The sequence below is a fragment of the Dermacentor albipictus genome, chromosome 1, assembly GCF_038994185.2.
Source record: "Dermacentor albipictus isolate Rhodes 1998 colony chromosome 1, USDA_Dalb.pri_finalv2, whole genome shotgun sequence".
Classification (NCBI taxonomy): domain Eukaryota; kingdom Metazoa; phylum Arthropoda; class Arachnida; order Ixodida; family Ixodidae; genus Dermacentor; species Dermacentor albipictus.
This window is the reverse complement of record NC_091821.1, coordinates 356,496,733-356,520,849: the sequence shown is the minus strand read 5'-3', so window position 1 is coordinate 356,520,849 and position 24,117 is coordinate 356,496,733. Positions and strand designations below refer to the sequence as shown.

The 24,117-nt window shown below is 45.5% G+C and overlaps 1 protein-coding gene across 2 annotated transcripts in view; it reads left to right on the top strand.

The window, feature by feature from the left end:
* LOC135902280 (transmembrane ascorbate-dependent reductase CYB561-like) overlaps positions 1-23,903 on the top strand; it is a 35,573-nt gene extending 11,670 nt beyond the window's left edge. For both annotated transcript variants that reach the window (XM_065432260.2, XM_065432258.1), the window contains exons 4-5: positions 11,033-11,187; positions 23,506-23,903. In XM_065432260.2, coding sequence (XP_065288332.1) covers positions 11,033-11,187; positions 23,506-23,680 — 330 coding nt within the window. In that variant the 3' untranslated portion in view covers positions 23,681-23,903. The remainder of the gene's footprint in view (positions 1-11,032; positions 11,188-23,505) is intronic.
* Positions 23,904-24,117: the final 214 nt, after the last annotated feature.

Genomic DNA, 24,117 nt, shown 5'->3' with positions numbered 1-24,117 from the left:
ATTCATTTCATTTATTTCATTTCACTTATTTATTTTCTGAAAGTGCCCAAGAACAACCTTACGACTTAATATTGGTGCACTTGTGTTACACTAAAACCTAAAAACAAAACAGAATATCTCAAACAACAGGGGTACAAAATGCAACAAAAATTGAATTAATCAAAGACAGAAGTCAGATACTAATGAGCAAATAGTAGAGCTGAATATATCAAGATCATGACGCAAGGTATTTTGTTGTGTTAGAAGACGTGTTGTAGTGTTAGAGGTGCCAGAGGAATTCACATAAAAAATGCTAAGATCATGCAAGTTAGGGAGAGGCATGCAGAACATTGCAGCTGACAGTAACCACAGACAGGAGAAGTGGTTGTGTATTAGTTTATACAAGGATAAGTAATAACGGTATTTTCACCTTGTTTCTAAGGGTCTAATATTAAACATGCACACTACACAGTCATAGGAATAAAATACACGGTGTCCAAGAAATTGATTGTACAGGATACAAAAGAAACATTGGTGAACACATTAAATCTTTTGCAACATTGGTCAAATTAATACAGTTCCATACAACAGAACTAAACTTTAATTTCGAGTGGACAAAAGAAGAATACAAGATAATAAATCAGTTGGCATTTGTAAACTCTGTAGTCATTCTTGATATGAGGCCTTGCTTCCTGTAGGATGCATTAACGATGCTTGAAACATGTTCTTCAAAAGGTAACCGGTAGTCGACCAATATTCCTAACTCGTGCGTACAGCTCATTCTTTTCAAAGGAATGCTATCAAGTGAGCATTCATATAGTAAAATGTATATTTTGCGATTAAAGGAAACAACAACTGTATTAGTTGGATTAATGCCAAAAAAGCTTGAAGCACACCACTCCACAAGAGAATTCACATCTTCCTGTAATAATTCACAATCCTGCTCCGATTCTGTTTCATGGTAAAGTTTAATATTGTTACAGGGAGAAAAGATGCTTGACAATATATTTACAAAATATGTACAACAGGCAGAAGACTGGCATACAAGATGGAGCCCGTGCGCTCGACTATCAGTGATTGTCATCTTCGTCAGTCCTCTAATCATTATTCGCTACTGCAGCGCCTTGTAGCATGACCCCCGGTGGCGAAGGCGCTGTCCCAGCACTTGGCACGTTTGAGTGATATCGCTTCAGTCTAGCAACAAGAACGATATCGGAGGAGGATCGTGGTGTGGAGGTATCGAGAGATTGTAACTCGTAGGTCACGTCTGCCACTTGACGCAAGACATGGTATGGGCCTGAGTAAAGCGAAATCAGCTTCTCACAAAGTCCAACTCGCCATGCTGGTTTCCAAGGAAGCACGATGTCACCAGGGTTAAAGTGGGCATCGCGGCGACAAGCGTCATGTATGCGTCATTGCTTTTCTTGGTAAGTGGTTAGACAGAGGCGTGAAATCTCATGTGCCTCGGTAGTTCTAGATATGGCATTTCAGGCATATTCTGACATTGTATCGAGAAAGGCTTGGAGGATTGTGTCAAATGGTAGCATAGAGTCTCATCCCTACAAGAGAAAAAATGGAGAGAAACCAGGAGAATTATAGTGGGACGTATTGTAGGCGAATGTAATGAACGGCAGAGCGGCATCTCAGTCATAGTGGTCAGTGGAGACGTACATAGTGAGCATTTCTGTGATACTTCTATTGAGCCACTCTGTGAGGCCGTTGGTCTGAGGGTGATGTGCCGTTGTAAACTGGTGCTTTGTAGTGCAGGCGTGCAAGATGTCATGGACAACCTGTGAGAGAAAGTAGCGGCCCGGTCGATAAGGAGTTGTCGGGAAGCGCTGTGGGGAAGTATCACTGCGTCGAGAAGGAAGTTAGCGACGTCAGTTGCACAACTGGTAGGGAGAGCCCGCGTGATCGTGTGCCGGGTGGTGTAGTCCATAGCAACTGCTATCCACTTGTTTCCACTAAGCGATAGAGGAAAAGTGCTGAGGAGATAAAGACCAACTTGAAGGAATGGCGCAGATGGTATTTCAATGGGCTGAAGATGGCCAGCTCGTAGGGCTGCTGGTTTTTTGCGGTGCTGACAAGATTTACAGGTGGTGACTTAATGACAAGCGGAACGCTAAATACCAGGCCAAAAGAATTGACGCTGAACATGGTCATATGTCTTTGAGACTTCCCATATGACCAACGGTTGGGACATCATGATACTGTGCGAGCACAGTCTGACGCATATGCTTGGGAACAACCAGTAGCAATTCAGGGCCATCAGGATGGAGGTGTCAACAATAACAGTAACAGTACAATATGCCATCTTGCAGCATAAACATATGTGAAGAGGGGTAAATTGGCAGGTCCGCCAGGCTGAGAATGATGTCTCTAAGGTAAGGGTCGCGTCGTTGCTCATCGGCGATGCCACCAAACGCAATAAGCGCAAGGTCGTGAGTTGACTTGCCGGTCTCAGCCTGGTCTGGTGGGTCTACTGGATGACACGACAAGCAATCACTGTCCTCATGAAGTTGGCCTGTCCTATACACCACTGTGTAAGAGTATTCTGGAAGCCATAGAGCCAACCGACTGATACATCCAGCTGGTTCTTTTAAAGACAAAAGGCAGCATAAGGTGTAGTGATTGGTGATAACAGTGAAAGGCCGTCCATAGAGGTGGTGGCGAAATTTGCCTACGGCCCAAAAGAGGGCCAGGCATTCACATTCTGTGATCAAGTAATTGTGTTCGGCTGGTGACAGAAGATGGCTAATGTACGTAATGACATGGTCGCAACTTTGGTGTCGTGCCAAAACAGCGTGTCGGGATGGCGAAGGGGAGCGGTTTTACTGTGCTGGCCATGATGGCAGAGCGCTGTTCTTGTCATTGTGTACCGGCACTCGGGAACTACCACCTGGACGTTAGATGTTTCGATAGCTCGGCCAAGGCTGCGAGTTCCAAGCACTGCAACAATGGCGGGAAATGCGTCCAATGCATCCACAACAGAAGCAGATAGGCCTGTCATCAGAAGTCTACCATTCTGTGGAATTCTGATAACGAGGATGAACAGTTGGGCTTCTGTATAGCTCAGGTGTAACGGGTGGGTGGTAGTCAGGTCTGTTGACTGGGCAAAGCGTCTGTAATCCTGCGTTTGCTAGTTCTTGACACACAATGGTTTGGGTAAGGGAAATGGTTGCATGGAACTTGTCGGGGTTAAGCACCTGAAGGTGAACTGGGGAGGCAGCATCAATCTCGCGGTGGATGATGCACACAATATTGTCGGATGCATCAGGAACAGGAGGAACTGGTGGGAGAAGGAGATCCTCACAGGTAGACGTCGCAGCTGTGTTTGGAAGATGTGGGAAGTTCAGAGTAACGCAGCAACTTTTTGCTTCTTCAAAGCGTCAGCATTCATTGATGATGTCTTGCACTGTGGATGAGTTCATAAAAACCAGATGTGCGAATGCGTCTTCAGTGGTACCTTTGAGAATATGCACAACCATTTCCGTTTTCGGCATCGTGTCATTGGCTTCGCGTCAAAGCACGAGCATGTCCTGGATGTACGTCACATAGGGCTCGGTGCAAGTCTGATATCGGCATGCAAGTTCTTTCTGCGCAGCACGACGGCGTCCAATGGGCTTGCCAAGCACATTGATGAGCTTTTGCTTACATACCTCCCAGCTTGTAAGTTCCTGCTCGTGGTTCAGAAACTACACTTGTGCCGTGCCCACCAGACAAAATATGATGTGCGCTAGCATCAGAGTCGGGTCCCAGTTGTTGCTACTGCTCAGCTGTTCTTACAGTTAAAGCCAATCTTCGACCTTTCGTGTTGTCAGAGCTGGAAAAGGTACCCGGGTCACGCAGTTGTGTGAAGACGATGGGGCGGTTGGCGGCAGATGGTTGAAGCACAGTTGGTGACCTGCTCGAAGCATTCTTGTCGCCGCCTTGTGCTGGCATTGTAGATGCCACCAAGGAGCGTTTGCTGCATAAATCTGTCTTGAAACTCGGAAAACCCGCACTCTCCTCGAAAATGTTATGGGGAGAAAAGACACTTGACAATATATTTACAAGATATATACAACGGGCAGAAGACAGGCATACAAGATGGAGCCCATGTGCACGACTCTCGGCGATTGTCGTCTTCGCCAGTCCTCTCATAATCGTTCGCTACTGCAGCGCCTTGTAGCAATATCGTCAGCGTATAAAAGGAGATGCGAATAATGCAGACATTCTTCAAAGTTATTAACAAATATATTGCAAAATAATGGGCCTAAGATAGACACTTGCAGAACACTGAAAGTTGATTCATAAAGCAAAGAGTACTTAGCACCAACGTGAACATAATTTAACCGAGTTGACAGGTAGTATTTAATCAGCATGCACAGGCTACTACTAATGCCATAATGCAAGAGTTTATGGATACGAAGATCATGAGAAACAACATCAAATGCTTTTGACAAGTCAAAGTACTGTACGGCGTCTGTCTTTGGTTAGCAACAGCAGGTCCTGCAGCATCAAGAAAAGAAACAAGGTTTGTTTCCACAGACCTACCATGAACAAAGCCATGTTGGTATATACTAATCTTATGCTTAAAGAAAAGGGACAGATGTGTAAACATAGCTATTTGAAACACTTTTGCAAACAGCGACAAGAGGGACACGGGGCAATAATTTTTTATGTCACTCATGCTGCCATTTTAACGAACTGGCACAACTATTACATTCTTCCAACAAGAAGGAAAGGCACTTGTATGCAAAGCAAGATTAAAGGTGTGTGTAAGGAGAGGACCAAAAATAGATGGACAGCCTTTGATAACAAAACTTGGTATGCGGTCATAAGCAAGACAATGCTTTGGTTTCAACTTACAGCCACTACGATATTGTGTTCTGTAAAGCATGAAATGTTGAAATGGTCACTGAAGCTATACTACCAGTCACCAAAGCTGGGAGCACACGCGGTATTTAGGAAAACTGAGGAAAAATGTTCCGCAAATGCATTGGCGATATTGTCACAGTGTCTAAGAATGTCATGAGATGGATAATTTATGACATTAATCTCAGCCCGCTTAAAACTTTAATCATTTACATTGCACCAGAAATGTTTTGGATCGCATTTTAGATGCTCTTCAACAAACTTAATGTATACATCACCGTCTCTACATGTTAAGCATTTCACCTGGCTTCGCAAGACACTAAATTTTTTTATACCACGCGGATGATTGTTTTCTTGAACTTCCTATGATACCTTAGCTTTTTATGAAGTAGACCGTGTAATTCCTTAGAAAACCACGTAGGATAGCGAGGAGGATGAAACTTCTTGCAGTGAATGAAGGCTTCCAAAGCACATTTTGCATTACAGTGAAGCCTCGTTAAACTGTAGTTGGCTGGAGCTCAGAAAAAATGCGTACTAAATGGTAGTACTGCTTAACCGAATTAGCATGAGGTCAAGCATGAGATTGCCCTGTCAAAACGGAACTCAGAGAGAGTGCGATGCAAGGGAAAAAAAAAACATGCAGTATTTATTCACTTCACGCGACAAAAGTGATATTTAAATTTGATGCCCCGGCAGCGACGACAGCGGCTTTGAACTTACTAAAGCTGCGAGCCAGCTTTTCAGCCTGCCCCCTCTCCTCGGCAAACACTCGCATGGCAGATTCCTCGTTGGCATTGTGTATTCTTCGTGCACGGGCACGGTAGCGTTGCAGAAGTTGCAGCGCGTTCTTTTCGTTGCAGGGTGCTGTTCTCATGATGATGATTGCATTCATGAAGCTGACGTAATGCGCAGTTTCTGCCACTGTTGGTCCTGAATTGCCCACGCTGTCGCTTTCCGAGTTGTCCTCATCACTGTCGCTAGGTGACACTTCGGCAACAGCAGAGGCAACGATGGCGAAAAGTCGAACCTCGTCAAAAGCGTGGCAGTTTGGGCGAGTTGGTAGGCAACCTCGCTGTCATAGCCAACATGGCATCTCTTCGCGGTCGCAGGAGCGCTGCTAAGCAACTTCTTCGCATTCCAAATGCCACACACCATAGTCAATAGTAGATTCCTGTCATGTGCCAGTGCCGGCTTCGTGTCACGTTTGATAGCACGAACGATATCTAATTTTTCTTCTATGCTGAGCACCCGGCGTCTTTTTTGTCCAAGCTTCGGCATGACGAGAGTCCTTGCTTGCACGACGCCACAACACTCTAGCACGGCGCCAAAATGATGTTGCTGTTGATGTGGCTTCACGCACGAATGCACAGGGCACTTGAAGGCTGTTCCAATCTCTGAGGCTTGTTGTTCTGCCGGGCCACCCGATGGAGACGACGCACTGCCATGTTTGCGTGACCAAAAGGGGAAACGCTACATGTTAACCGATATGTACGTTGTAAGCTGGTACGGTTTATGTGAATACAAAACACATTATGTTCAATGGCCATTGAGTCGGAGATTTGACTTTACTACTTTTAAAACTAAACTACTGTTTAAGGTGGTACGGTTTAACGATGTTTTACTGTATCAGTACGGATGCTAACTGCTTTGTTGATATCTGTTGATTCAGATCAGTCGGCATCAATCAGATAGTGGTAAAGACCTAGATAGTCACCATTCAGAAAAACAAATGAGCGAAGAAGCTCGCTCAACCCATGAATCATCTCCAGAAAAATTTCGAATTTGAATGGAATGTGCCAATAGTCAACAGGAACCAAATTGCTGACAGCAACAGAAAAATTAGCAATGCAGAAATTAGCCAGAATCAGATCTAAAACATTGCCAACGAAATTTAGAACCATGTTAGACTGCGTTAATCCAAGAAATGAAATAAGTACAATGCATCGCAGCGAGGTGATGATGAAGACATGGTTATAGTGCATGAAGAATCCCAAACAATAGATAGAACATTGAAATCGCCAGCTACCAGGACATTATATTTTGCAACATCAACAACTTTAACTAAGTCATTCATATGCTCAGAAAACTGCACATTACTCATGCTAGGAGGAAAGTAGGCTGCGCAGAGTAACAAATTCTTGCCACTTTTAACAGGAATTTCAACCCACACAGTCTTTGGTGCAATCTCAAGGTCTGCGTGCCTCATAATGCTAAGATTGTTCTGGACAGCAATTAGCACACCACCGCCATATTTAACATGTGCATCATACATGCTGTCACATCTATGAATTGTGTATTCTGGTGGAAAGTAATTCTTGGACAGTAAGTCATTGCAAAGCCAAGTTTCAGTTAAGCATACAACAAGGTATGAACTTGCTAGCACGTCCTCATAGAAATAGGAGAATTTTGGGCATAGACTACAAACATTTTGGTAAAAAACGGAGCCCTTCATTAATGAGGTTAAAAAAGACATTATGTTAATTTGTTGCTGGCATCCCTGGATGCATCGTGCCTTCTGTAGAAAGGCTGGAAAAGGCAACCCTTTGGCCAAATGTCTACCAAGTTGATTTTTTCTAAGACATTCTCATTCACTGTGACACGGAAAGGAGCGTAACTCTCATTCTTCGCTTTGAGCTTTTGGCAGTCAACATTGTTGCTATCAACAACTTTTTTCAGTGTAGCACTGATTTCATTGCATTTCATAGCACATATTGTGTGCCTTTGTCTTTAAGCATGTGATCACGAGTACAACTCCTTTTACCCTCGCTTTGCCTTTAAAATTAAATTAAGTTATGGGTTCTTACGTGGCAAATCCACTGTATGATTATGAGGCACGCTTTAGTGGAATTTTGGTCACCTGGGGCTTTTTAACGTGCTTGCAATGCACTGTACGCGGGCGTTCTTGCATTCCCCCACCCCTATATCGAAATTCGGCCGCTGCAGCCGGCATTTGATCCCGTGACCTCGTGCTAAGCAGCGTGACACCAAAGCTATTAAACAATCATGGTGGGTTGCTTCATCTTTCATCCTGCTTTATGCTTTAAATAGACACCTGTCTGTGTGCCATTTATTCAGTCCGGTTTGCTTGTGCTCACGTTCATGTTCTTGTGATCTTGTGCTTGCGCAAGAAATCTTGAACTTCACCAACTATCCCAGTTGCAAGTATATTTACTGCTGCATTTTTGGTCATTTTCGAGAGCTTGTTCTGCTCAACGTTGGACTGCTTGTCAATCTTGACTGAAGGTTCCAACCGGTGCCCATGCCTTTCTATAAGCTAATACTTGCATAATTTTGATCCTTAACTTGGCTTTCGCCAGATAGTTTGGACTTGACCAGTTAGCATGCATGTGCCTTACCACTATAGGGATCTCAATAGCAATCCCTTAACTTGCAAGGTCCGTCTCGGCAGAGCTTGAGGGACAGTGAATGTGTTGAACACACATCATCTTCCACTGAAAACGCCTATTTTCCGCCCACCCTAAAAAGATTTTCATGCAATAATGGTAAACCAATGTTGGATTGGGGTATTTACCTCATTCTAATGAACGCTTTTCTCCTCCAGGAAAATTGAGCCAGAAACTGGTCGCAGCATTCGTATGCTTTGCCGCGTGACGAAGCTAAAATGATTGCGGCAGAGCTAACTTTAGGAAACCAGTTGCCACTGTGCAACACATATTAGACCCTTGCCCAGTTTTCTTGCAAAAAAATTTCTTTTGCGTTAGATTTCTACTTTGTTTAGGTGCTTTAATGTTATCTATACATTAGTTTTCTTCTTTAGATACATAGGAAGCGGGGCACGTTTGATTCGGGGGCTTGTTAGAATTTGGCAACTACTGCCAAATGAATCAGCTCTGTGTTTTGAAGTCTTTTCTGCATCTTGTTCTAGGCTGTGCATGTGGTTGGGCTCTGCCTGGTGGGTGATTCACTGGAGGGCGCGTGATAGGAGTGGCGCCACTGTCGGTGCTATATAGTCTTCATTGTCCGAAGTTGAATTGCTCGCGTCTACATCATCAGGCGGGACAGCAAAGCGTGGCTGGAGGCACCAGTTCACTGATGATGAAGTATGAGACCATTGCAGTGCAGCAAAACATGCAAAGTGAGCTGCTGCAGCAAGACAACGTTCCCGTGCCACACAATGCACGAAGTAAGTTACAAATCATCATACTACTCTGATCACAAGGCCATGCTACTGTCGATCAACTTGGACCTGCAGACGCTGTCACTGGAGCCCATGGATAATGATGACGAATATAAGGTGCAATGCACTTCAGGTAGCCATCGAACGACGACTACGACATTCTGCCATAGTATGAAGGGGAGAGAGAGAGAGAAACAACTTTACTGGTCCATTATGAAATGAAACGCTTTAAGCGTCTGATGGGGTGGCTCCCTCTTCGTGGGCTCCATATGCTTCCAGGGCAAATGAACCTAATGAAGAAACATAGTGTCAACATCATGGTGCCACTTGTAAAGTACTATTGTCGCTCGGCAAAGTGGTGTCATCATGCTGAAAAGTGGTGTCATCAAGAAAGAACAGTCAACACAATGTGCATGAAACACTGCTTTAATGACAACTCCACAAATAAACTCAGCTGAGAGCTCACAATATGGCTGGTTTGTCGTGTTGCATTGTTGTGACCTCATAAGCAGCAATATTACACTTGGAAACATAACACAGCAGCACTAAACTCAGCAACGTTTCACCGCAACACTAAACTCAGCAACATAACTCAGCAACATACTCAGCGACAAGTAATACTCTTGCATTTACGCATCGTGAGAATTGCTTGGGTGCCCCCATAGTTTTTTTGGCCCCTTAGGACATTGAAGATCAAGAATCCAGAGGCTTATTGTGAAGCAGTGATTTGGGCATGTTGGTAAGACATCATGAGGCTTATAGCGCGTTAAAAAGACAAGGACGAAGGTGAGACGTGACACACACAGGCGCTAACTTGCAACAATCTTTATTTCGAGCAAGGGACCCATACATATACAGAACTTTTTCGCGTACATCATACATGCGCTGTTTACAAAATACCTTTACACACTATTGCGCAGGTACGATAACTCTTTGTGGGAAAGGGCAATGGATGGTTTGGACACACAGTTATCGCCAAGCCTATCAATCATTTCTGCTTCTATAATTTCGCGAGTAGTCCTACCTCGGGCTTTTCCCACAATGGAGCAGTCTTTGTATGCTGGAGCACACGTCGAATGGTCGCCATCATCCACCCCGGCAACAGTGTAGCTGCAATGCCTGCAGTGGGCGTCAAGAAACCCGCCCCGCTTTTCTGCTACATTGTACCGGTGTTCCTTTAAATGCTCGTTGAGGCACCTTCCGCTTTGCCCGACATAGTTTTTCCCACACTTTAAAGGGTGGGAAAACTGTAAAACTGGAAAACTGTATGGGTCCCTTGCTCGAAATAAAGATTGTTGCAAGTTAGCGCCTGTGTGTTTCATGTCTCACCTTCGTCCTTGTCTTTTTAACGTGCTATAAGCCTCACAATGTCTTATTGTGAAGGTATTGTAAGAGAGTAGAAAAGCTGAATTATCCAGCAATGTCAACTTTCTTGGGAGTAAGGTGGCCGCAATTAAGGGATGTGTGGTGCTGCCGGTAAGAGAAATTTTGTCCAAGTTGATGGGAAGTGTTCGCTTCTTGAAAACGAATTCTCTAGGCGCCTATCGGCAAGTAGAAAATGTGAAAGATCCGATAAGTACATAACAAGCAGCACTTGCCGTGGGCTGTTCCAGTACAACACGTACCATTAAGAGTAAGAGATGGAATTCTTCAGTGAAAGATGGAAAACCTTCGTGATGCTACCCATTATAGCTTATTTCAAAGATATGCTTGAACCAGGCCTGTCATGACAGAAACGTTGCAGCGTGGGGCAGGAGTTTAGATGACTAAGAAAATCGGTTCATAGCTGAAGGTGTAGAACTATTTTTGGGAACAATGTGGGCCACTGTGGAATGTGCAACTGCAGGGCTGTATTAACACATGCTAGGCATGAATGCTTGCACTTGAGCTTGGCCAGCAAAAGAGGCTGGTAATTTACTATTGTGATAAATATATTTACTTATGTTTTCTAACGGAAGTAAGCAACTATGGTACAGCTGTACGTGGCTGCTTATAGCATATCACACTCGTCATGATAAACAGAGTACATAGAAATGGTACCAATTTGTGCTATTGCAGCTACTGTGTGGATTCGTGGCGTTCCTGTTTCCTGGAGTGCGCCAGTGGTTGCGAGCTCAGTACCTGCCTCTGCATGTCTACTTTGGACTGGCAATTTTCGTGCTTGCTGTGGCCACTGCACTAATGGGGATCCTGGAGAAGCTCATCTTCACGCTGTGAGTCTTGGTGGCACTTCGCTTTGCATGGTTTTGGGTCACCAGTGTTTTATGATAGTGCAGGTGGATCTAGTTTTACAGTCCCTGTCAATAAACTGTATATGTCACATTAACGGTCAGTTGCGAAACGCATGCCTTTTGAATATCGCCAAGCAAACACTTGTGAAAGTAGCTGTGACGCTTCACAGCTCAGCACTTTATATTCTGAACACAAAAATATAGGCAGGGTTCAATGTTTTCAGTTTAAACCAAAAAAGGAAAAGAAGATGAAAGTTGGCTGATTTATTTTGCTAAATTCAGGTTTAAGTGAAAGAAGTCAGTTTGTTCAACTTCTGGGTGCACAAGTAACCGAGTTATTTGAATGATCCTGACCATTCTTGTGGACACATCGGGATGCCAGAGGGTGGGTTTCTTGTCTTGTAAATTTTTTAGAGTAAGGTCGAACTCAATCTTGACGCTATTGAAAAAGCTAAAAGGGTGGACGTACTTGTGTGCAGTGTCTACTCTTTCCCTGGATACAGCTAGAAGAGAGAGAGAGAAATAGAGCAAATGATAAACGAAATGCAGGGAGGTTAACCATGACTGAGCCCGGTTGGCTACTCTACACTGGGAAAGGGAAAAGGGGAGGGAAAGATTAAAAGAAGAGAAAGTCCACTGGGGATATTGGATCGGTCACTCAGTCCGGATCACAGACGGTGACTCAATCCGGTAGCTTTCAAATATTGCAGCAGTGCTTTTGTGGCCTTTTGTAGCTGCGATATGCGAGGCCATGGTCCACAGATCTTGTTCAAGGTGAATGGCTTTCTATCTAACTGACTTAGAGCTGGGCAGAGGTCATGTCTTTCATTTCCTGTGCAATGCCTGTGTCACTGCAGGCATTGCACTCGCCGCTGTCAGCCATTCCGATCAAACACGTATATGCATTGGTGAATGCAACGGCCCAGCGTAAGCGGCACAGCATTGTTTCCTCATTTTGGGGAAGCCCAGGTAACAGCTGCTGTTGTGTAGATGGGTCGAGGGATTGCAATTGATGTTGGGTGAATTCAGGTGAGAGCAGAATTCCGGGCAAGTTGATAATCCATTTCAAATGATATTGCGCAACATAAAACGACACGGACGTGAGTTTCTAACACGCTTATCACCCAATTTTGCAATCATCTGCGCTTCAGATATTTCTCGGATGAGCTGCGTACTGCCACGGGAAACAATCGTGCATTGGTCCTCAAGAGGTTTGCAGCCATGATCGCGACAGTGAATTGCCAAGAAACCACCGGAGCCATTTTTTACATTGTTGCTGTGTTCACGGAGCTGACCATTTAGGCAATGCCCAGTTTGTCCGATATATTGCTTCCTACATGAAAGCGGGAGGTTGTAAACCACCCAGTGGACACACTCGACGAACTTTTTTCGGTGATGCTTTCTGCACTTATCGGAAGGAACGGCATTTGGATCCGTCAACCTGCAAAGCCTGCCGAGCTTGTTGGCGGCAGAAAAAACAACTCTTACATTCGCCCTTTGGGCTATCTTTTTCAAGTTATGGGATATCCCGTGCATGTAAGATATAACACTTACTTTAGGGTGTATGCCGGGAGGGGCATCGACAACTGACTTCTGCGGGCTGGAACGCGCTTCTCTTAAAATGCGTTCCACGACAGGCAATAGCACCACCCTAGGGTATCCAGCCAAGGACAAATATCGAGTTTGCGTTTCAAAGCTTACGTCCACTTCATGACAGCAAGGCTTGCTAAGGGCATTCTTGAAGCACAAACTGATAATGGCCCGCTTAACAAGCTTAGAATGTGCGGACGAATACAAATGTTCCTTGCTGATAAAGTTATCTTGCTGATAAAGCCACACTTTATGTACTGCGCCCTTTACTCAATGCCTTGCCTGAAGCCTGTAAGGTATGTTTAAAAAAAGAGATAAAGTTGTAGTTTCGCCCGAAAGGTGAAGCAATGATTGTGATAGCAGATTAGTAGACAGCTATACAAAGTAAGGATAGTAGCTTTATTTATTGGCTGCATAAACTCATAAACATTTGCTTACTAACTAAATAAACAAGTATGGTGTCACGAGCGCATTGGCAGACATAAACACATCTAACTCCATGAGCACGGACACTCGCTGTCAAAACGCTGCCGTGAGGAAGAGTGGCAGCAGCAGCGAGTGAAGAAAGTAAAGAACAATGTGCATTGAAATGGTAGGTCCTCAGTGCAGAGTATCCACGATGGCATTACAGATGCCCCAAACTTAATTTTGCAAAAGCTTTGCAGGAGGAAACCCAAGAAAATAAATACTGGTGCATAGTGGTCCATCTTCGTGTTTTGAGAAATTAGTGAGCGCGATGCTTAAACTGATGCCATGAAACCAATCCTTTGTTTGTGTCAACTGCCAAACTGTAAGCAAGCCATCAGTTACATACTCACTTTAGTGCACGTAGGACCCCAATCTTTAGTGTGGCACGTTTGCCTCTCATTGGAAAAAACAAATGGGTGTGCATGGGCAAAGAGGCCCTTTGATTAATCCTTTCCGTGCAGAAAGGAAGCCGAGCTTTTCAAGTGTTTACTTGCAAAAAAAAAAAGAAAAAAAAGGAAAAGGAAGAGATGAACAAGCCCTGTTTCCCAGAGTTCCTCTGATTTTTCGCACAGCCCTCAGGATGGTTTGAGCTGCTGCATTTCTATGTCCCTGTTGTAAGCAACATCGATTGTACGAGTAGCCTTTTGAATAGAAAAGTTTGGTACATGGTGTTCAACATTTTTGTTGTTGTGTGACCTGTGGTCTGCAAAATGGTGGCCTTTGTGGGGAAAGCTAGTGCTTAAAGTCTTACTGAAAAAAAAAACTAACAAAAGAAAAGGTGATTCAGAGAGGTTAGAATCATTGAGTGAGAGCAATTTGGAACTGTATTTGGATGACAGTGGTGAACCCTTGTACAGTGTTGAGAGCTTAGACTCCACACATGTTTGAAAATTAGTGCGACAAAAGGTGATGCCCCAGGTACCAGCTTATTCCTGTTCACCATGCTCCTTGTACAATTCTTTAACTTGGTGATGGTGCAGGAATAGCAGTCAGCTATTTTCTTCAATATTTCGTTGGAGTGCTTCTTCATCTCATTGTTACTGAGACCAACCACTTTGCAATACAATATATTCTGTAACCACCACGCATTGCATATGTTAGAAAACTTTGGGAGTCGATGGACAGATGTGAAATGTTGCCTTTCCAAGCATTTGTCCCATTGCAAGAAGTGACCTAGAAACCATATGTGAAAATGTGCTAGTTAAAAAAATATCATCCATGCACCACTTTTTGGTGATATTGCTACGGAACAGTATTTGCAATGACGAACAGGCGAGCAGTGAGACGACGATGATGACGATTGGAGGCTAGCGCGGGCTGTTGCCTCTTGGCCAAGTGCTGCGTATTCCCTTGTAAATATACTTGTACATAGCTTTTCATCTGCGTCTTCCTAAGTAACATATCTGGTGGAGGTGGACGTTCCCTGTACCTCGTCACGAAGCTTCGCAGTGGACGGTACGTCGAGCCTTCCTTCATGGCTTTTGGCGATGACAACTCGACTCAGCCGCCTCCGACACCTGCTGCCACTTCAACGACCTACATCACTCTCCCCGCTCCCCGTGATCCTGGCATATTCTCGGGCAAAGATGGGGAACACGTCGAGGACTCGATCGGCCTGTACAAACACCTCAGCCGCAATAACCGGTGGTACCCTACTATCATGCTCGCCAATGTAGTCTTTTACCTCGGTGGCACACCTCGAGTTTGGTTTTGGACGCACGAAGATGAGCTTACCAGTTGGGATTCTCTTAAGCAAAAGCTCTGAGACTTGTTCGGCAACCCATACGGTCACCAACTTGCCGCGCAGAAGGCGTTATCCAGCCGTGTGCAGACGTCAAAGGAGCCCTACGTCATGTACATTCAGGACGCCTTGGCTCTGTGCTGCAAAGTTGATGCACACATGACTGAGTCTGACAAGGTTTCCCACATCCTCAAAGGCATTGCCGATGACGCCTTCAACTTGCTCGTTTTCAACAACGTGGCGACGGTGGATGCAGTTAAAAAAGAGTGCTGCCACCTGGAACTCGCTAAAAGCCGACGTATCGACCAGCAGTTTGCCCGTCTGCCCAACAACCCAGCGACATCTTCCTGTGCCGACGCTCCTCGTCCCAACAACACTGGCGATGTTACCAGGATCGTCCGGCGTGAGATTGAGGCCGCCTATCCGCCTGCCTTCGACTCCACCTCCTCCAACGCACCTGCAGTCACGGTTTCCCTGATCCAGGCAGTTGTCCGCTAGGAGTTCGCAAACATGGGTCTTCACACCATCTGCTCGGCCCATTGCCCTGATACCCACCCGGCTTCTTTGACTTGGCCCCGTCTCGCATCTTATTACCCACCATGTTTCCGCGACCCATCTGAATGGCGCACTGCTGACGACAAGCCCATTTGTTTTCATTGCCGTTGAATAGGGCACATTTCTCGGCGCTGTCGCAGTCGCTGGAGTTCCCTGACCTGGTCTACTTATGCTGCATACTCTCGCCCCTTCGGTGGCCCTTCTCATCCCTATGCCACACGCTCCGATAATGCCGCCACTGATTCTCCTGCGCTGAACCACCGCTATTCTAGTTTGCCTTCGCCCCAATAACAACAATCTCGCTTTCCCCAGCCCCATCGCTCTTTTTCGCCGACTCCCTTTGGACGCCACTCCCAGCCGGAAAACTAGAAGATGCAGCACCTCGAGGTGACGCTGCATTGCTCCCTACGCCGCGAAATCCTCTACTGACATTGCCCACTCATCTGAACCTTCTTGATGTGCAGGTCGACTGTGTTTCTGTGTCTGCTCCTATAGACACTGGGGCGCATTTGTCGGTAATAAGCGCTGACCTTCGTAACTGCCTGAAGAAAATAATCACACCCGCAACGACGCCTGTTGTCCGTGTCGCCGATGGTGGAGCAGCCCCCATAATTGGTATGTGTGCCGTCCACATCTCCTTCGCCGATTGCTCCACTATCATGCTATTCACAGTTATTGCCCACTGTCACCATGACATCATCCTCGGCTTAGACTTCCTCTCCGCACATTCTGCTCTCATCGATTGTTCCGCCAGTACTCTCCGCCTTGACCTGCCTGTTCTGGATCCCGTTGAACCACACCCCAGTTGCCTCAGTTCCGTTGACTTTGTTTGCTTGCCACTTTCTGCACTTACTCACGTTGACTTAGTGTCATCCCTACCAGTGCCCGATGGTCACTACATCGCGGCTCCTATGCAAGACGTCCTACTTACACATGGGATCACAGTACCTCATACAGTTTTATCTATTACGGCGAATTGCATCTGCCTGCCAGTGGTCAATTTTGGCTTGACGACACAAGTACTGCCATGTGGGATGTCTTTTGCCCAACTTTGCTCATTCGAAGATCACTCAGTAGCATCTATTGCAGTAGACAACAAATCAGCCGATCCTCCTCTATCATCGCAGTCAGCAACTTGTACCATCACCGACTTAAAGAAAATGATTGTGCCCGACATGCCGTCCGAGCATGTGTGAGCTCTACCGTGTTCTGTTTTCCTACCACGATATATTTTACTTCAACGATCGTCCTTTGGCCCAAACTACAGCTGTTAAACATCGCATTAATACCGGTGATGCGCCTCCTATTCACTGCCACCTGTATTGAGTGTCACCGGCTGAGCGTCAAGTTATTCATGCAGAAGTTTGCAAAATGCTTGCCAAGAACATTATCGAATCATCATGTAGTCCATGGGTGCTGCCTGTTGTACTGGTAAAAAAAGAAGGATAACTCATGGCGCTTTTGTGTGGATTATCGGCACCTTAACAGGGTTACCAAAAAGGACGTGTATCCCCTACCTCGGATTGATGACGCCCTGGACTGCCTCCGCAATGCTCGCTACTTCTCCTCTATTGACCTTCGCTCCGGCTACTGGCAGATTGCCGTGGACAATCTCGACCGTGAGAAGACTGCTTTTGTAACACCCGATGGTCTTTATCAATTCAAAGTGATGCCGTTCGGTCTATGTAATGCTCCTGCCACTTTTAAACGCATGATGGACTCCCTTCTTCACGGTTTCAAATGGTCCACGTGCCTGTGGTACTTGGACGACGTTATAGTATTCTCCCCAACGTTCGCTACGCACCTCGAGCACCTCTCAGCAGTCCTGGACTTTTTCGTCGAGCCGGTCTGCAACTCAACGCATCGAATTGCCAATTCGGCCGTCGCCAGATTACTGTCCTTGGGCATCTCGTTGATGCGAACGGAGTGCAACCGGACCCAGTAACGAGGCCTCTGCATTCTCGCATCTAATCGACCTTCTCACAACGCCTCCTGTTCTGGCCCATTTCGATCCTTCTGCACCTACCGAAGTCCGTACTGATGCCAGCAGTCACGGAATTGGCGCAGTACTGGCACAACGTCAGCGCGCCAACGACCTTGTTGTCGCTTATGCCAGCAGGCTTGTCTCACCCTTGGAGCACAACTATTGCATCACTGAGCGTGAGTGCCTGGCCCTAGTTTGGGTGGTTGCGAAGTTCCGCCCATACTTATATGGCCGACCCTTTTCCGTTGTCACAGACCATCACGCGCTTTGCTGGTTATGCTCACTGAAAGATCTACAGGAAGACTTGGTCGCTCCAAGAATATTTGTATACTGTCACTAACAAATCTGGCTGACTACACAAGGATGCTGACTGCCTGTCTCGCTACCCGGTAGATGAGCCTGACGCCGCCGACAGTAGTACCGCCAACGGCATTTTCTCTGTGTCTGCCTTCGCTAACATCGCCGATAAGCAGTACTGAGACCTATTGCTGCGAGCACTCATCGAGCGTCTGCGCTCTACACCTACCAACGCATCCATTCGCCAATATGTCCTCTAGGGCGACATTCTGTACCAAAGGAACTTCCTCCCTGACGGATCTGATCTTCTTGTCATGCCAAGACATCTACGACAGACTGTGCTCTTTGAGATGCATGACGCACCCACTGCAGGACATCTAGGGGTAATGCGCATGTACGACCGTGTCCGCCACCGCTTCTATTGGCCTGGTCTCGCTCGCTTCGTCTGACGCTATGTTGCTGCCTGTGATCCCTACCAGCGTCGAAAAACACCTCAGGTGCTACCTGCCGGTCATCTCCAGCCGACCACCGTCCCTGTGGAACCGTTATTTCGTGTTGGATTAGACCTCCTCAGTCCCTTTCCCACGTCATCCTCTGGGAACAAATGGGTAGTTGTCGCAACTGATTACGTCACCCGATACGCTATCACGCGGGCTCTCCCTACCAGTTGCACCAATGATATCGCGGACTTTCTCTTGCGTCACATTATCTTACTTCATGGCGCCCCACGACAGCTGCTTACTGACCGTGGTTGTAACTTCCTATCGACAGTTATCACCAACATTGTGCATTCCTGCTCCACTCAACACAAGCTGACTACCTCATACCATCCTTAAACCAGTGGCATGACAGAGCGGTTAAACCGTACTCTTACCGATATGCAGTCCAAGTACGTTTCCAAGGACCACCATGACTGGAACATTGCCCTTCCTTATGTCGCATTTGCGTATAATTCTTCCCGGCATGACATCACCTGATTTTCTCCATTTTATCTACTGTACAGTCGCAAACCGACCTTGCCTCTTGACTCGGTGCTTCCTCCTACTGCGATCTCAATAAGCGAGTATGCGCGCGACGCCATCGACCTCGTAGACCATGCACGCCAGCTTGTCCATACTCGACTGACGGCCTCGCAAACCACTCAGCAGCGTCGGTACAACACCCGCCACCGTGACGTACAGGTTTCGCCTGGTGCGCTCGTGCTCCTGTGGTCGCCCTCTCATCACGTCGGACTTTCAGAGAAGCTCCTTTCGCGATACACAGGGCCCTACCGCGTGCTGCGCCAGGTGACGCCTGTGACGTACAAAATTCCTCCTGTGAGTTCAACCTCATCCTCTACTCTGGCATCTAGTGATGTCGTGCATGTCAGTAGGCTCAAGGCTTACTACACTGCTTCCAACTCCGGCCTTTAGTCACTCTGGGATGGCGCTTTTGCCGGCGGGGGTAGTGCTACGGAACAGTATTTACAATGACGAAGAGGCGAGTCGTGAGAAGACGGCGACGACGATTGGAGGCTAGTGCAGACTGTTGCGTCTTGGCCAAGTGCGGTGTATTCCCTTGTAAATATACTTGTACATAGCTTTTCGTCTGCAGCTTCCTACGAAGCAATATGTTGAGCAGAGATTGGTTCATGCTCAGATTAAGTTTTTGTACAGATAATGAAGCAGCAGATGATCAGTACACAAAACCGGGACTACGCAAGCTGTGTTCTGTCCTGACCAGACCTGTTGAGAAATTTCAGGCACTCTACATGCCAGAGTGAGACATTTTGGTTGATGAGAGTGGGCTTCATTTCAAAGGCAGGCTTTCTTAGAAACAATGCATGCCACTGAAGCACGCCTGTTTCTGGGTCAAGTTTTTTGTTTTCTCCAAAGCATCCTGTGGATACATTGGGAATCTTATTATGTACGTGGGGAAGGCTCTTCTGGAAAAGACAAGTTGTTCTGGCATTTGCTTGACATGACAATTAGCCCTTTCTATGTCGCTGACGTACTGGTGCATTTTCGTGTTTCTGTCCCGCCATGTTGCTTTTGACATTCCATTTAGCAGAGAGGAATGTGAGGACCACACGAAGAGAGCATTTGCGATTGTTCGTGTCATTTCTTTATTTCTGCAATTTCAAAAATAGACTATTGTGTTCATGTTATAATCCCTGACAAAAAACCCTGACTCCAGGGGTGCATCACCTCTGGAAGAAACCTGACACTGAAAGGGTTAATAACACATCTGTATTGTATGACACGAGAATAAATTCTGTCAGTCATCTGGAGTTAGGCTCATGTTGGTGGAGACAATAATACAGGTTAGCTATGGCAGCGTGGGCCCATGGAAGAGGGGCAAGGTTTCCGACCGCTTTTTGACGAAGCTTTTGGCACAACATATCCCAGACAGCTTGCCGTGTACCAAACAAGGATAGATGAGCAGCTGTGTAATTTGTACAAGGAATGAGTCATTTTGGAAGGTAATAAGGATGTGATTTCTTGACTGTCATGTAGGCTTGTGTGCGGTACCATATTTTCATGTTTTACTCCAGAAAGAATTTCTAGAAGTTGATAAGCTACAAAACAGGTTGGAGGATGCTTAAACTTTTTCTCTAAGAGTGGAAGGCGATAGCATTCAAAGATCCGTGATTACTTCTCAGACTTCCCGGCAAGTGCAGCTTATGTAATCGTAATGCTTACTGGGAAACGCTCGTGGCGAACGCTTTGCACGAAGGCAAGCTTTCAGGTAGAAATGCAGCCTCTTGCATAGGCTGATCTTCTGTTCTTGCTTCGCATTTTTAATATTTCAGTCTGAGAAGATTTAACACAGAAGGCATGCACTGTTGCTGTTTTGTTTCATGACATTGGTTGGGGGCTTTCATTCTCAAAATTTAGAGGAAAAAATTTGTAACGAAGTTTCCCCCAGTTCTTTAATTCAATTAATAAGTACATGCAATTTCCCCTATGCTATCCTTGGTGTCATTGTTTGTTGGCTTCTTATGATATGACTAACAAAAATCCGGCCCTCTATTTTCTTTCTTCTCGTTTGTAAAAAATATAACATATGGTATGAGCCAGAGATAGAAGAACTTTAGTGCTGTATAGAATATATACAGCAATTTTCACTCATGGGACGCCGACACCGGATTTCCTGCGACACGGAGCCCTTAACGCTATAGCGCTAAAGCATTCGCTCTCCCTCAGAAACCTTCTGTGCTTGGTTTCGAAGTATTTTGTGTATTGCATTCGAGCATGTCATTTGTAATCGGCAATGCATGGGGTGAAGGGCCTGCGTATGTAGGGAAGCCCGAATTCATTACAGTGTGGAATTTATTTTTCTAATAAAGTTTACATTTTTGACACAAGTCTTATGCTTGGCCCTGCTTTATACAACCAATGGAATTGTTTGCGTGCAAAAAAGGTGCTGTCTTTTTTTCGTTCTTGACTGAGCAAGATAGAGTTAGGACGCTTGTTGAAGGCAGAATATGTGAGCTGGCAAGGAGCTTCGACGAATGGTTGTCTTTGCATTGGCGGCAGGTTTCCGACTTGGAGAGAAGCCGCATGAGCACTGGTTTGTTACAGCAGGCTACAGACATTGGCAGTACATGAGCGAAGGCAACCGATTATGCCCCACAACTCTCACCACAGTGCATGAATATGCAACTGCATGGTCTTTTTTTTTTGGCTCTGAGAATGGCTTGTGGTTTTATATTATATCCCTTTTCTTGTCTGCACTGAACCTATTCGATAGTTTTAGTGTTGTGTGCCTGTTGTTCATTGAATGCTACTGCAAAAACTGAATTTGACACTGCCTCAGTAAAGAACTCTGAAGTGCTTATAGTGGCTAATGCATAGCAGTGTTCTGTGCTCAGTTTTTCTGCATGAGCTGCGGTTGTGAAAACCTTTTTATGTGCACCCATTTTCATGTTGCCTCTCAGCAGTGCTTTGCAGCATTTCTCGTCACATTTTGCTAAAGGTGTATGGAAGCCTTTTAATCTGCTGCGCTTTTGTTTGTAAGTGGTAGCTCAAGCATTGTGCCGAAATATTATTTTTCAAGAACACTTCCCTCAAGGTGTCAAAACACTCATAATTATTAGAGATATTTGACAGCTTTTGGTACATTTGCAGTTAACCAGTTTTGAGTAGGCATGGCTTCCTCATCATACTAGCGGTGAATTGCAGCTTTAAAACTGCTTCATAGCAGCTTAGAGTACCTTATCCTGACTGAAATAGATGCTTTCATTTTTCTACTTTCAATAATCACTGAAATACAGGCAATCTTGGGGAGTGCCTGGTTCTGGCATATTTGCATTATCAAGCCCGTAGCCCCACCTGGCCTTCTTAGCACTTTGTTGTTTTAAAACACCGACTCAACAAAAGTGTTGCCAAATCTATCATGGCTTGGTGTGTTCCCATAAATGCTCCTGCAGGGCTTAGTGTTGTGCAGAGGTCAGAAGTGTTGAGAACCTGTTTTATTTGCAAAATAAACTTTTCAATCTACATCAGTGAACATTCCTATGTCCCTTATGATCAGAAATAATATCACTAGTTTAATAGTTTGGGTTGTAGCTGCTACTGATGGAATATTTTGTCTTATTAGAGCGCAGCTCTTAGGTATGCAATCCTGCGGCGAGAGTTGGCGTTGTCCTATGGCGTAACCGAGCATACGAGCAAAGCGAACACGGATCGCAGTGGGGGATGAAAAAAATTAGCAAGAGTCAAGAGGCGGGAGGAGGAAAGTGGAAAGGAGGAAAGGGGAACCACGAGGTGGAAAGTGGAGGAGGGTATGGTGAAAGCATGAGAAGAAAAGCGCAGTGCCACGCAAGACTTGTAATGACCAGCACAAGATGGCGGCAAAGGAGCGTGCTGTCGTCTGTTCACCAATGGCATGCGGCGAGCATGTTGCATGATACTATATGTGGAAACCGCACTGCAGAATGCGTTGTTGGGCAAGTTAGTTCATTGCATTTGGAAAGATTGGTTGCGCTTTGTAGACGATCACAAGGAAGAAGACAGGACAGGCGCCTGTCCTGTCTTCTTGTGATCGTCTACAGCGCAACCAACCTTTCCAAACGTACTGCATGAGTGGAGGTCTGTCTGCAGTAGCTGCTGTGAATCGCACCCACGTTTCACCCACATGCTACTGTTGTGATCTCCCGATTAGCTATGCAGTCGCTTCACGCTGTGATCTGTTTACAAAGTGCTGCACGAGACAGATTGTCTGCACCAGCCAATATATTGTGAAATGAAAACGTGTATATAGCTGTGCTCAAATTTTGCATTAAGAAGTATGGTAATCATCTGTGAATTTTTATCAGTAAAATGCAAGTACTGACACTAAATCTAATTTTAGACAGGGTATGTCCCTTGTGGCTGTGCCTACAAAATTTTCATGTGAATGGGACAGTATGCTATGTAGAAAACTTTTATGTGTGTTTCCATTGGGACACTCAGGCAGTTAGCTCTCCTTTGACTTATCATTGCACCAGTGACAATTAATGTGCCCAAAAAAGGTAACGACTCAGTAATTTATGCTTGTTCATGCCACATATAATTTTATAATAAGCACATTAGAGGTATGTCTTGCTTAGCAGTTATTTTTGACCGTGAAGCCATCTCCTTACTGTGTCTGTTTATATGAATGAGCTGACTACATTTGTGCTGCTGCTCTCTCCTGTGTGCAGGAAAGCAAACTACCAAATGCTGCCTGGAGAGGCTGTGCTGGGCCACATGATAGCGGTGTGCATGGTGTCCTTTGCCACCATGGTGGTGTACCTGACAACTCGAACATCATACCGTCGAACGCCTTTGCCAGAGGAGGCGGCCCTGCCTTTGCAAGCGCACACACCCACTGATTGATGACCGAACTGAACCTAAGACCCGGCCATTGCTTTGAGAACTGCCCCTTTTGATCTGATTTAGTATAGAGGTAGCTTTCACGCTGACAATACCGATCTCTGAACACATTGCAAGAACAATAGCAAAATGTCTTGGGCTCTAATTGACTGGCCTGATAGTTTTGGTTTGATCTCTCCTGTTCTTTTCAAAAGTCCTCATAAACTTAATTTTTATTGCTCATGGATATCTGTATATGTCTAAAGAAATTAGAAAATAAGATGCTTTTATTTTTCTTTCTGTGGGAGATGATATAATAAGAAGCCCTCAGGCTTATTCTTAGGAGTTTGTGTATTCAAGATTGTGAGGAGGGTTCTTTCAAAAGCCATTCCCTTGTGGATTTTCACTTGGGCCCTTCTGTTCTTTTGGACACTTCTGTGCTTATACCTACATTTTGCCAT